The 13,434-nt window shown below is 38.5% G+C and overlaps 1 protein-coding gene across 2 annotated transcripts; it reads right to left on the reverse strand.

Moving 5' to 3' along the window:
• Nucleotides 1-40: 40 nt before the first annotated feature.
• On the reverse strand, nucleotides 41-11,011 carry gclc (glutamate-cysteine ligase, catalytic subunit). 2 transcript variants are annotated; one of them, XM_078799410.1, is made up of 16 exons: nucleotides 10,372-11,011; nucleotides 9,650-9,762; nucleotides 7,203-7,385; nucleotides 6,440-6,553; nucleotides 5,615-5,673; nucleotides 5,362-5,498; nucleotides 5,136-5,210; nucleotides 3,946-4,062; nucleotides 3,093-3,231; nucleotides 2,913-3,025; nucleotides 2,765-2,836; nucleotides 1,956-2,060; nucleotides 1,789-1,870; nucleotides 1,592-1,701; nucleotides 802-922; nucleotides 41-725 (listed from the first exon to the last, which is right to left on the reverse strand). In XM_078799410.1, exons 1-16 carry the CDS (start codon nucleotides 10,519-10,521, stop codon nucleotides 544-546), a joined length of 1,872 nt encoding a protein of 623 aa, XP_078655536.1. In that variant the 5' UTR covers nucleotides 10,522-11,011; the 3' UTR covers nucleotides 41-543. The 2 variants fall into 2 exon arrangements, with proteins under 2 accessions (XP_078655536.1, XP_057914272.1); XM_058058289.2 differs by having other exon boundaries at nucleotides 2,744-2,836.
• Nucleotides 11,012-13,434: the final 2,423 nt, after the last annotated feature.

Consider the following 13,434-nt stretch of genomic DNA (forward strand, 5'->3'; position numbering starts at 1 on the left):
CAAAGAAACGGGTCGGATGTGAACAAAAGAATACTTAATACTGCAATAAATTCATTCAGTTGTGTTGTACAGATTTATTCTGAAGAAGCATTGTATAGCAAACTGCCTGTACTTGAATGCAACACTGCCTCCAACTACAATTACAAACAGAGCAAAGCAGAACAAAACAAAAAGGCAAAGAAAGCTCACATAGATGCAGAGGCACAACACAACAGTGCGCCATGTTAATGTTTCAAAGAGCAATGAGGTACAGTATTAAATGGAGAGAAAACACTACTGTACAACTCTTTGCTACATTTACATTGTCACTCAGAGATGTTTCATTTCCAGAGAAAAAATAAATATACATGATTTCTATGACACAACCTTTACCATGTTTCAATCCTATTAAAATAATTTGCAGTCATAAAAATCTGATACAGTATATATGTACATAGAATTGCTGCAGTGTATTTTGATAATTTTTTTTAAAAACATCTTCTAAAAACTGGACCGCTTTCGATTGGAGCCACGTAGATGGTCGTCGTCTCATACAAGTTTTCCTTACTTGACCTTGTTGACTGGATTTCCAATGAGCTCTGGGCACTGTTCTTCGCCTTTTGCAATCTTGTCACACCTCACAAAGAAGTCATAGTTTATCTTGTCGGTTATGACGCTGTCCTGCTTGTACTCGGGGTGCTTGGCTACAAACTCCCTCATCCACTTGGCCATTGTCATCAACTCACCTGGCCAGCAAAACACAGTCAGTCTCAAGTGTCAAAAGTTGCCAAAAAAATGACGGTGGATATCAAGAAAATGTACCTGAGGCACGCTTCTTGATAAGCTTCAGGTAGTTCAATATGGTGCATCTGGTATCTACGTCAACCTCCATGTTCTCCAAATAGCAGTTGAGGATGGGGATGAGCCCTTGAAATACTCCCTCCTAGTCATTAAAAAAAACGAGTCAACCCAGGAAGGCAAAGAGGATTTCTCCTCAGGAATAAAAAAATTTGCATTTGCAAATGCATGATGTTTTTCCATCAAAAATAAACTGAAATTAATTGTAATTTACCAACTTTCCAACTGGGGAGCGCACTTGATACACACTGTTCTCAGCTTCTTTTTAATTTGTCCTTTAATAGAGAACGCTCACTTATTACTTCTTTATTTTTGTGCGGTTTAGACATTGGGTTATACTTTATTTTCCAGTTCTTCAGCAATGGTTTCTAAAATGCATTTCAACCTGTAATTATGTCCATTTATGTTTAATAAGATGACATACACATGTTTTAGCAGGGTATTTTAAAAAAGTGCTTGGTTTCACTACCATAAAATTGGGTTGGGATTTAATGAATATTACTTAACGGACTTGTGTAGTGGTATGCATGAGACAATCTAGCAGATATCCATAGGGAAATTGCAATTGCCTATAAGCATGCATTTCCTATTATAATACGTTTTCTACATTGAGCAACAAACTTATGTAAAGTAACTTATGGGTGACTAAAAGAGCATTAAGAAAGACTATGTATGTATGAAGGACAATGTTAGGGAATATTCCAAAAATGTTGGGTTATTATCAACATGTCTTTCCTTGCAATTTGACACTAACCTTCCCGTTGATGATGGTGTCAATGCTCATCAGTGTGTACTCCTCGTTAGTGCAGTCATTCTCCAGGCCGTTCTGGGCAGAGGAGGTGCCGTCGAGGCCAGGATTACATCCTGTTTATGAGCAAAATATGATAATGCGTAACAAACTGCTGTCCCCTGAACCTGCCATAAAAGGTGAGACTGCAGTTATAAAATCACCTTTGAAGATGTCCTTTCGGAAGTAGAACATGCCCTCTTGCACAGCATTCCTTCTCTGCGCCACCTTCATGTTTTCGTCCACCTGATGGAAGACAATTCTGCATCAGAACACCCACAGACAGCAATCAACAACTGAATACACTAACCCGTTCAAAACATTTCATTACCTTGGACAAGGGGATGAGGAAGTCCAGTTTGTAGGATAAGATGACTCTGGTCAGCAGGACGACGAATACAACATAAGCAGCATTTTCAAAGTCAGTTAGCTGTACCTAAAAAGTGAAATCTGTCAGTGTTTTGTGTCTGATACCATCATTATAAGGTTGTAGGATAATTATTGGGTTAACATAAGGAATTATGACATCATACCAATAAATCTGATAACGTAAAAAAAAAAAAAGCTCCAATAGCTGATCAAAACAAAGAAAACTCTAATGAGGTGAGATTACCCATACTGTACTGTAAGTCACTAACTCCTAAACAAACGAAATAGGGGAAAACCATCAAGCTTCAACCAATGAAACCTTAGAAGCCGCCTGAAGTGGCAGCAACGATGTCTGGGGTTTGTACCGATCGCTGCAGCATTTCAAAGGTGTAAACAGTTTGCCGCAGACAACCTGAAGGCTAAAGCAGTGCGTGATTTCATCATGGAAATGATGGTGCTAGAGGAACCATCGTTAAAGATGCCAGCTTTTGTTGGTTAGTAAACCGCTTGGAGCCATGGTTTGTCTCCGCTACATTTTTAAATGTGACATCATGATATTTTGTTACGATAAAAGTTTGTCAAATCCAGCTTAGTTTGAGTTGTTCTTACCTCCAGGTGTGCACAAACTACAGTTAAAACTTCATTTAAAAACAATAGATATAAAAAGTTATCGGTTATTGGTCTTGAGAAGCAGGAAGTTATTGGTACCCGCTTGAAAAAAATATTGTGCATCCCTAATCATTACTTAACCTCCATTGGGCGGAACTCAACTCTCCAGCCAATGTCTGAGTTGGGAGGGGGTGGTTTGAACCTCATCGTCTGCCAGTTGGTAGACTGAAGGTTCTGTGAAATATAACAAGAGTATTTGAAATGCATGTTGATGCACCAATACTGTCATCTAGGCAAGTCAGATCCTCACCTCAAAGTGATCTGACTCATTCTCGTCATCCTGGTTCAATTTCTCCTCATAGGTGCAGAGCGGATCGCGAATGAAGAGGTGAGCGATGTGCTGGGCCAGCAACTTGTCAATTCCTACACATTTTCCACAAGATAAGTTCCACATGTCAGGTGTTACAGTGTATATGTGCATGTTTAATACCTGCACCCAGCAGCTGCTTGTAGATGTCCTCATCTATCGTCAAATCGATGTCGTTGTACTTCTCACCGCACTTAGACAAGTAGCTGTCAATGGAGTCGTATCTTGACTTGAAAATTCTGTATTTGTTCTTTTTTAAAGGCTGCAAATGACAAAACAAGCACGGTGATACACTCAAATAGCAGTTAATGTACTGAGCATTTCTTTCTCTTTGTGGTTTGCATTCAGGAAAGCACCAACTAGAAGGGCACTCGGTAAAGCACAGAAATGGACTATGGTGGAAAGATTGTGGCATACATAAACAGGATAGTATACATTGTTATTGTACGTGTATAAGTCACCACACGACTCTGTACCGATCTGTGACTCAGCACGTTGATCCATGCCTTCACTTCATAAGACTGCATTATTGCAGCTTTCCTGATTATTTGGGATTATTTCAAGTCATTTTGTCTATTTACAATGGTCATCATTAGGTAAAGTGGAGCATCAGGAAAAGCAATTCCATTGATAATACAACACGTCTGGCTGTCACATTCATACATTTTGCTTGTTCGTTAGAAAGCCATCTTCTTTGGGAGCAGGGTAAAATGACTACACAGTGAATTCATAAAACGGTGCCCCAAAAATCAAAATCTAAGAATACTGCTTTAGTGTATTTTTCAATTCTCCAAGATTTGTGAAGACAAGGATCAATATTGTATTGATTGGAGTGTGAATGGGACCATTCCATTTAATTACTGTGTTTATGCACTTGTAATTTCTCACTGTATGTGGAAACAACAGCTTTCACACACTCATGAGTAAATCCACTTTAAAAAAAGTACACTGTCGTGTTGTCTCCAGTGTCTCTCACCTTGAGTCCACGTTCCTCCTGTGTCCTGTCATCCACCGAGGCAGAAATAACGCCCCAGCGACAATCAATGTCTGACACGTGGCCTCTATAGAAGGGGGAGGCTGCGCTTAGAGCCATCTGCACACAGCCAAAATAGTACACAGTGGTTGCAGATTTACTGGGAATCATCCCACTCATGTGACATTATCGGCCTTCAACAATATTTTCAAGGTACACATGTTAATAATAACCGAAATCATTTAAGTTCTTACATCAATAGCTTTGGCTTTGTACGGCGTAATGTAATGTGTATTACTAGAGGGTGCTTCTACCATCAGCTGTACAGGCGGGGAAAAACAAGCACTGGTGCAGATGCATGTCAACAAAAAGTCAAAAACCCTGAAGACGTTCGACGGTGGAAAAGCTTGTCAAGGTGGCAGTAACAAAATCCACATTTTTCTGCTAGATATACGTATTCTACAAATTTTAGAATATTGGTTTCCATGCCAAATTTCAAAGCTAGGTACTGTAAACAGCAAACGCTGCTTAGTTGTTGTGTAGCTTGCGCTCGACCAGTGTCAAAGTAAGTAAATCTATATTTTTTGTACTAGACATATTCTACCAACCTTAGAATAATGCGTATTTCATGGCAAAACCAATCACTGCCAGTCAAATACGAGTCAGCCCTTGAGTACTATAAAGGACATCTGTTTAACCTGAACTTGTTCTTGGGACTTCTGTCCTTACACACCCCCAACTGTACACATGCTCTACATGCAAAGCTTCTCATAATAAACTATTTTATCAGATGAGTCGTGTCACATGGGCTAGAGTTTCAAAGCTCATACTAGCTGGTTTGTGTGTTTCCTATGTGCATACATTTAACTACTGTAGTGCCAAGAAAGGCTCTCAGGAAGTTTGTTTGTTTCTTTCGGCTTTTTCCTGATTTCGGAGTCGCCACAGCAGGTCTTTCTATCTAAATACCAGAATGTTGCACTGATAAAATTTTTTATTCAAGATTCAATGATAATATAACACAAACCTGTTATTTTAGCGTTTAAGCATAATCCTTCATTACCTTGTCGGTAATGTACACTAATATAATGTAAAGTAACCTTAAATTTGATCAAATATTGTTAACAGACAATTAGCAAAGACCAAGACCAGCGACAGGTAATAAATACATATTTTTTTTTTTTTTATCTACTCACCACTATCGGACAGAATGTTGCTAGTTGGTCATAAAGATATCTTGCCTCATCAATGCTGCAAGCCTGGAATGTAACCTGTAAAAACATAATAAACCTGTTAAAGAGATACATTTATGGCAGGGATTAAAGCCTTCCTCACCGCTAACAGACCAAATTAGACCCTACTATTTTAGACAAAGGAAAATCAAAGACACCGTTCAGTTATGTATGTTGGTCTGCTCACTACCTGCAGGCAACAGTTGCCCATCCCGAAGCCCATGGCGTCCATGTAGATGTGGTCAGGAAGAGCTGCCATTGCCGATTCCCCGTCATCTTCAGGAAACTCTTCCACAAATGGAGATGGAGTGCACTTGTCTCTGAAGACTGAAACACGGCAAGTTGATACACATCCAGTGGCGAGGCAAATAAAACCTGCTAATTAATAGTTTAACCATAAACAATAATGGATGGGTTTAAAAAATGGCATTAATATGACTTACTCGGCACATTAATAGTGACTTTCTCTCCTCGTCTGTGTCGTATGTTCCTAGTGAGGGTGCTAATAAAAACAAACATGCACAATGAATACTGGTTCATTAAAGACAAATATGTGATAACAAAAACACTTGATAAAAAAACTCAAAGACAATATGTTTACACCTACAGGTGGTTACGAACGAGTTCCATTGCAAAACAAGTTTTTGTCGGAGCTTATACCTAAATTAACTCAAATAACTAAATCATAAGCAACATACACATGAGGGACAAACGGTATCAATAACGTAATAAATAAAACAGTAATAAAATGAGAAAAAACCCTCACTTTTTTCTTGTTTCTTTTCTTTGTACAGGTTCGCTGTACAAAGTTAAAGATTCATCAGGCCTTTTGAAGACATCGAAATGGAAAAATTAAGACTATATAAGAGGTGGGACCCACTCGGAATTTGCTAGTGCAGTGAATGCTTTGCATTTCATGGCCGCTTGTTTTTAATTACTGAATAAATGCATGACCCTACTAATGATTCGTAAACCGTGCATACCTTTGTTTATGAGCAAGGGTGAACAGGAGCGCCTAATCCATTCTGTAGCGAGGACATTTTAATGGATGAATGTATGGGACACACTAAGAACTTACAATGCAGATGAGACCCGCACAGAAATTGTAGTTTGCAGACAATTTAAAACTTTTTAAGGCCTTGAAACCCAAAAGTTGTAGTCAAGACACCACAAAATGTAACACTGTAATTGAGGATTACCTGTATAATATAATAACACAAATGTATGTAGTCACGAATTAGCAAAATATGAAGTTAGCCGGTGCCTACCTGAATCTTGGGTGTATGTTAATGGCTTCATCTGGGAAAAACAGTGACTTTGATGCTCCACTCTCAATAGGCGTTGGTGGATACTCAGGCTCGGTAAAACCAGGGCAACCTAGCCTTAATGGACAATGCAAAAAAAAATATGTACAATAACTGCAGTCTTCTGCTTTTGCTATGCATGCTGTTCCATGCAAAGATATGAGTCCAATGGACAATATAAATTCCATGTCTGCTACATTTGAATATTTTTTCAGTCATTATATACTGACTGGCCTTTTGTCCACATGCAAACTTTAGGAGAACCCCATTTTTCCACCCTTGTTTTGTCTCCTTTTTGTTAATGACCCTTATTTTCTCATACGTTTATTGATTTAATTTAGTTATATACTTTCATACACAACATTCAAGTGTGTAGGCAATAAAATGCACTTCCTTATTAATACATATGTCTGCTTGCCTTTTAATGTTACTGTGGTTTTGGAAGAAGTGCCCCAAAATTTGTATGCTTTCTGACAACATCACTAGATGTGAACAAATTTAAGGAAGTTTAAGATTTCTTAATTTTGGGTGTTTTGTGGTTTGATGCCACCACAGGAGGGTACCAGTGATGGCAAATAAGGAAAGTGTGTTGATAAGAACAGAACCAAAAATGCAACTGATAGGAAAGTGCCTCATCAACAATACATTTTATCTGGATTACATACAAGCACATAACTGACACAACATATTATAACAAAAATAAAAAAAAAACACTTAAAAATGTTACCTTGGAAATGAGGTGATGGTGCATAGAATTTCATTGTGGTTAAGAACAGAAGAAGCCTCTCGTCGTCTCTTCCCCATGTTGCCCTCCACAGTGTTGAACTCTGACATGGTCCCGCCATATGGCTGTCCTGGTGTTCCCTCTATCATGTAGCTGCCATATTCAGGCCTCCAAAGTGTGGGGTGGCTGCACAAATATACACACAAATTGATGAAATGTCATTGGTTCACTCTGACTGACTCTACTCTCCTTTTGTATCTTACGTCAACCAGAATTTTGGCGGGGGCAGAGCACGCAACGGCTTTGTGCATGGGAGCGAGCAGTAATGAGGAATGTTGAGCTCTACTATGCTCATTGCCACCAGGATTTCCCCCTGGAAGAGAGGGTGGCTGCACAAATATATCAGCAATTCTATGGACAGCATGCCAAGCACAGCACTCGCAAAGCGAGTACAAACGCAGTGCAACTTCACATGACAGATCAAGATGGTTAGAGAGCATGTTGACTGTCTGCAGCTCAAGATTTTATGAACCGGCTCTCACACCCTCATTGGAAGTCCGGGACCCAAAATGGCAGAAAACTGTATTTTTCAGAGGGGTAGATTTTCTGAATTTTTTTCAGGTCCGGACCTGTCATGTCTTTCAGGTCACACCCTCCAGCAAGAGTGATCTAGCTTGGCATTCAAAGAGTTGAATGTCTTAATTTCACAATAACCTCATGAAAACATTTTAACTTGCTGATGAGATGTTAGTTAGCTTCTAAGGTGTCCTTCCCTTGCCTGCACGACCACAGATTCTCTATCCCAGGGGGATAATATTGGAAAAATTACAAAAAGGCTAAAAAAAAAAATCTGACTCCCCCCCGGCATTTCTCCCCCTTTTCAGTTTTATTTTATTTCTACAATGTGCAGCAGGCCAATAAAAAGGCCATGGGCTACTAATAGCCACTGGGCTGCACTTTAGAGAGCATAGTTAGGAATTTCCCCTGATTATTATTTAAATATAACACTGAAAAAAAGCATTTTTCAAAGTGCCACATAAGATTAAAAAAACGTTTGTAATAAATAATACTTGATAAATAATAATATTTAAGTGTTTTATCATCACCCTTAAAAAAACCAATCAAAATTCCAAAGCATATATGTCACCCTGTGCTACACACAATGAGTGCAGCATATGTCAAGCATGAGGTATGTCGAGCTATACCATTAAAGGAAAGGCAGAGCAGCCTTGGAGATGAGAAGCAACATGCCTGAATGTCAGAGACTGTCCAGATGGACACATGCTTCAATTTACAGAAAAGCACAAAAGCATCAGACCCTTCGGCCAGAAACTGGAGAAATGTGCTCTCCTTTAAGTTCAACTACAGGTAGTTAAAATTTACATTTTATGGTCTTTCCTCTTCAGACGTATGGATGGATCCTGAAAGGAACGAATCCAGATGAAGGGGCACAATGTACCAAGAACACTGCAATTCATGTGCTGCTACTTTAGCTCTTATGTAATGCCTTTGATACCTTCTCTGAGCTGTGGACTAAAATCATGACATGGGAGTAGTAGAAAATTTTGTGACGTGATCGCTATATTTAGCAAGTAGGGGTGCGCATTAAGAGAACGTTTTTCTTGTATCATGCATTTATTCAGTAATCAAATACAAGTGGTCGACAAAGGCAAGTACCTGTTGCGCAGTCGAGTGGGAGTGGAGCCCCACCTTCGATTATCTCACTGTACAATGCCAGTCTGAAAGGTGCATAAACCCCTCCACAATGAAACACAACACTTGAACAGCGACAGGGCCACGGAGGCAAAGCTTGGACACACTCCTCCAACACCTTGCAGCACCTCGCTTTCTTGGAGAAAAAAGCATGGGTGTCTAAAGCATGGCGCAGAGGGGTGTCTGTGGAACGTGGCTCATTGCAGAAATAAAATATACAAAAATGCAGCAAAAATAAGAGAAAAGTAAGGCATAATTTAACTAGAAGAGGTACGATATTAATTGTAAAACCTAATAAAAACAGATTTTTAATTAGAAATTGTTTTTTTTAGAGAGCAAAAATCCCTAATTTAATGAGAAAAAGTAAAGTACGAATTGAAATAACTAATAAAATGACAATGATAAATAAATGTATTTTTATTACAATTTTTTAAAATGTTACAACTATCAAAGGACAGCTGGACAGCGCTAATGTAAATAGAATGATAAGCCAAAAAAAAAGTGTGAGCTGGTACTATTAATGCTGTCACCCCTATTGAAAAGTCAGTTATATTGTTTTGTGACTCGGTTATATCTATTTTCCATTCTACTCTTCTTAAAAATAATGTTAAAATCTCATCTCGTCCTCATAGACCCACTATCTAGTAAGCATGCAACTGTTTGTGTCATTTTAACATGAAAGTGAGTGTGAAATAACTGACATAGCTGCAGGGCAAAGTTTCCTGACGTTGACTTACTTTGGGTTTATCTTTTCACCTTGACCTTGGAGGGTGTCCAAAACGTCGCTGCTGTTCAGCGCCAGTCGAACCTTTTCATCCTTGTCATTCAATTCCACCAACATGTACTCCACCTAAAAAAAAATCAGACATAAAGCACATTTGTGTGTTTCCTTGACTTTTTCACACTGCTACGCTTGTAATCCCCTGTCTGAAAAAGGGATTATACCTATAACAACAGCATTCCACATTGATGAAAATCATTACACAAGCTCCTACTAGGGCGACGTTCCACATGAGGGATCAAAGTTACCGATGGTAACAGCACAAGTACTTTTGAACACATTTGCATCCTATCTGCTATTTACATATCCTCAGCAGCATGCTGTTGTTTTTATTGCCAGTGTAGTATGACTATGCAAAATCTACCTAAGAACACCTTAGTGTTTGGTAGTTTGCGAGATTTTACTGCACTTTCCCTTCTCAAATTCATAGGGAGCCTCATGTGCAATATGTATCATTTCCAGACAGCTTCCCCTAATAACTTATTATTTACACGCGTGTCCCTCTTTGAAAGTATTTCCTGTACGTGCAAAGGTAGCTATGCAATGGCAAAATATCACACCATCCCCACGTCTCAAAGAAACGCATTTATCTGCAGTTGCGGTACATTTGTTTGTTCTATCATACACAAAAGAGCACAGGCCATATTTAAAGCACATGATGCTCCTGTCACGTCTTACCTCATCGCCCCATTTTAGCACATCCTTCTGCCGGTCCTTCAGATTGTTGTAAATATTAACAAATTGGATGATGCCATGTTTTCTGATGTGATCAGCATACTTCTTGGTTTCTTCCCAGTTCAGCGGTGATCCTTGACTGAGCAAACCCATCTCACAGACGCTCAAACAGAGCTTGCCTTGCTGTCTTCTCCGGCTAACTTTCACGCCGAGTGTTAGCTAGTTGCTAGCTAGTCAGCCCAACTTGTGCAAGCTAGCATAAAGTCTCACAGAAAAACATAGAATATAATCATGAATTGTGCTCTCCAGGAGATGAAATGTTGATTGCCTGTTTTCGGGGTGTTGGAAGTTGAAAGCAGCCGGTCTTTAACTTTTAAGTGTGTATCCACAAGAAGCTAGAAAGGCCCCTGCTCATCACTTGCTAATACCCTCCTGCTAGCTGACAGACACGCTACGGCTGACGCTACTCGAAACTCAGTCCTGTGGGTTTTTTTTCTCACTTGCCTGCTCTTTTGGGCGCTTTATAAATGTGCACTTATGTGGTGGGTTGAACCAAAGGAGCCGTGGCTGCCAAACCAACCCACTTTAACATAGTTGGACTGTCTGTCGTACATAATGACCACCTCCCACTGAATGAATTGCATGTGACGTCACTATGACTCAGCATTGTTAGCCGAACTCCCAGTATAAAGCCTGTCAGGATGGTGCCTTCAAATGCTAGTGAAAAAGTAGGACAATATACAGGCAGGGAAAGAAAAGGATTGGAACCGCAGATAAATAAAGAATGTTGAAATTCTACGTATAGAATTAAGTCTTTAATTTACATTGTGATAATTAAAAAAACGTCAACGTTTATAATCTCAACCCAAATGAAGTACTACTCTTTTTGTACCTCTTTCCCACAAAAAACAAAGCCATGCCAATTGAGTTCCATTATTATTGCTGCAATTTATATGCAGTATCTTTACAGTTGAGATCTATACGATGGTCATTTCTTCCTCTCTGTACTACCTCTCAGGATGGTGCCTCCAAAAACAGCAGGAATCCATATTGTCTGGGGGAAAAAATAAGTAATTAATTAGTGAATTAGTGCAATTCAGCCTTTTCCTTTTCTAGATCTTTTTCAAATAGCAATGCTCCATTGTTTAACCTAAATAATGTAACAAAAGAAGTAATATCTTTCTCTCCCGTCTTTTGGACAACAAGCAGGGCTTTTTCAATATTTTTATAGCTCAAATAGGGTTTTCTTTTCACATACACATATAATTGCGGCATTTTATTGATGTCATTAAAATGCAATATAACAACATATAACTTTATTTTCATGAACAATTATTTCATTTGTATTAAATAATAAATATGAAATTAATAATTACATTATTTTATTACAAATATTAAAACATGAAATTGCAATTGTATTTTGAAATACATATTTATCATGTACATTATTATCTTTAATAATATCCTTTTTACATAACTTTTACATTATGTAATCACAGACAGACAAAGGAGAAATAAAGCATGACGCAGCAAACCTCCATTATCAGATATGTGGCAAATTACTGTGGGAAAAGTGGACTAGCATCTGAGTCAAATTAGATTCATGAAATAGCTCTTAATGTATTTTTGGATTGCCTATATCCGGTTTATTTATTTATAAGTATTGAATCCTGCACGCATACACAAAAATGTCTTGATGTTAAGTTGAAGAAAAGAATTGGAAGATACCTCACGGTAAAACGTGGGTTGTAGGCCTGCAAAAAAGAAAATGCTTGCTCATGCTTGCTCAGGAGGAAGAGGGAAGGGCTAACAAGCTAATGGGGTAAAAGTGAACACACTTTCAAACAAAACACAACAACACTTGAACTAAATAAACGCAATTCAGAGTGTCTAATCAGCCGAGACGGGGCTGTCTCTCTGAGCTTACAATAAACTTGGTACAAAGGTACGTTCTAACCCTGTGTAGCTATAAAAGGTGCAACAGCCTGGAGCCATGTAACACAGACTCCTGCACACTTAAAAAACAAACCTTTTCATCATAATTAACTGGAAACATAATGAACATAATTAATTGGTTAATTAATTTTATAGTCATTTTGTATTTTGCATGGTCACATTTTGATAAAGTTTCACACGAGCACTGACAAATAGATAAGTAATCACCCTACAAGTCATTTATTTTGGTCTGATATTGGCATTCTTCTGTTTGAATGGGTTGAATTTTTTGTCCATTCACTATAGGTATGGTTTAAGTCTGTATATTAATTTAATACCAAATTGAAGAGGAACGTTGAACGATAAAGCAATGCCCAAAATACATGCAACCAACGAAAAAGCCACACAGTGACAGGATTGGAATACCAATATGTTCATATGATGCATACAGAGCAACTTCAGCTTCAAGTCAGAGCCCCCACAGACTTAAAAGTGTTTCCAGGCAGAAAAACGATCTCTTTCTGCTGTGAATAATTGATTTGGAAGGACAGGTTTGACAGGTTAGGTGGCATTAAGAGAGGTGTAGCCTCTCTGTGATAATGGTGGGACATACTGTATCTGTGTATTGAACATAAAATAAGCAACAAAAAAAGACTCCTGAAGACGTGCCAAGTTAACCTTTGAACCAATAATGGAAGTATACAAAGCTGCTTTACACTTAGGAAAGGTTACGTCAGGTAATGCTTTTGCTTTATCAGCATGCATTGCAGAATGAACGCAATGATGGTAGCGAGACCATATCTTGAATTTTTACTCACCCATACCTTTCATATGGTCTGTCGATATAACCAATTCAAAATTCCTACATTATTTAATCTAAGCTTTAACTCCAAGCCATGTCACTAGCATCTGCTCTTGTTTTATTGTGGTTTTATTTTTCAAATGTGTAAAATGTTTTTGTGGCTCTCAAACTTAGACTCTGCAGTCAAGAGAATGCCATCCGACAATCCACTGGACGAGGTTTTCTGCATCACATTCACATTCTCTTGGAGTGTATTAATTTGTAAAAAAAATTGTAGTCATTCATGAGTGAACTAAGGAAAAAAGCCAATGCAAAATAAAAGGAATTGG

Source organism: Doryrhamphus excisus, linkage group LG20 (assembly GCF_037039965.1).
Source record: "Doryrhamphus excisus strain RoL-2023G ecotype Guam linkage group LG20, RoL_Dexc_Guam_v1.1, whole genome shotgun sequence".
NCBI lineage: Eukaryota > Metazoa > Chordata > Actinopteri > Syngnathiformes > Syngnathidae > Doryrhamphus > Doryrhamphus excisus.

Coding starts and splice junctions, on each gene's coding strand:
- gclc (XM_058058289.2), bottom strand. CDS start 10,521: ATGGGTTTGCTCAGTCAAGGATCACCGCTGAACTGGGAAGAAACCAAG. Junction 6,554..7,202: donor ACCATCACCTCATTTCCAAG/GTAACATTTTTA, acceptor TTGTCCATTAAG/GCTAGGTTGCCCTGGTTTTA. Junction 5,674..6,439: donor AACATACACCCAAGATTCAG/GTAGGCACCGGC, acceptor TGTTTTTATTAG/CACCCTCACTAGGAACATAC.